This window comes from Eimeria mitis, genomic scaffold, assembly GCF_000499745.2.
Source record: "Eimeria mitis Houghton genomic scaffold, Emh_scaff636, whole genome shotgun sequence".
Taxonomy (NCBI): Eukaryota; Apicomplexa; class Conoidasida; order Eucoccidiorida; family Eimeriidae; genus Eimeria; species Eimeria mitis.
Window position 1 is genome coordinate 13,741 of NW_013574536.1, and position 442 is coordinate 14,182.

Consider the following 442-nt stretch of genomic DNA (forward strand, 5'->3'; position numbering starts at 1 on the left):
AATATAAATAAATATATAAATATATATATGTGTATTATATAGCTATTAATATAATATAAATACATAGTGAATAGTAATGTTTATAATATATTTATGTTTATATTTATCTTTATATTTATTTTGAGTCTACTAGTAAATTAAGCGCAATCAGTTCTGCTGCTGCTGCTGCTGTTGCTGCTGCTGCACCAGCAGCACGAACAGCAGCAGCACCAGCACCAACAGCAGCAGCAGCAGCACCAGCACCAACAGCAGCAGCAGCAGCACCAGCACCAACAGCAGCACCAACAACAGCAGCACCAACAACAGCAGCACCAGCACCAGCACCAGCACCAACAGCAGCAGCACCAACAGCACCAGCACCAACAGCACCAACAGCAGCAACACCACAGGCAGGGGCAAACCTGCAGCATGTGAGGGGTCGTTCGTCTCCTACAATAGAAGC

At 44.1% G+C, this 442-nt stretch overlaps 1 protein-coding gene across 1 annotated transcript in view; it reads right to left on the reverse strand.

Moving 5' to 3' along the window:
* Window positions 1-147: 147 nt before the first annotated feature.
* Window positions 148-442, reverse strand: part of EMH_0018380 (U4/U6 small nuclear ribonucleoprotein, putative) — a gene marked incomplete at both ends in the record, with an annotated part of 1,967 nt that continues 1,672 nt past the window's right edge. Inside the window, one exon of the mRNA XM_013501121.1 lies at window positions 148-401. Within this exon, the coding sequence (XP_013356575.1) occupies window positions 148-401 (254 nt within the window). The remainder of the gene's footprint in view (window positions 402-442) is intronic.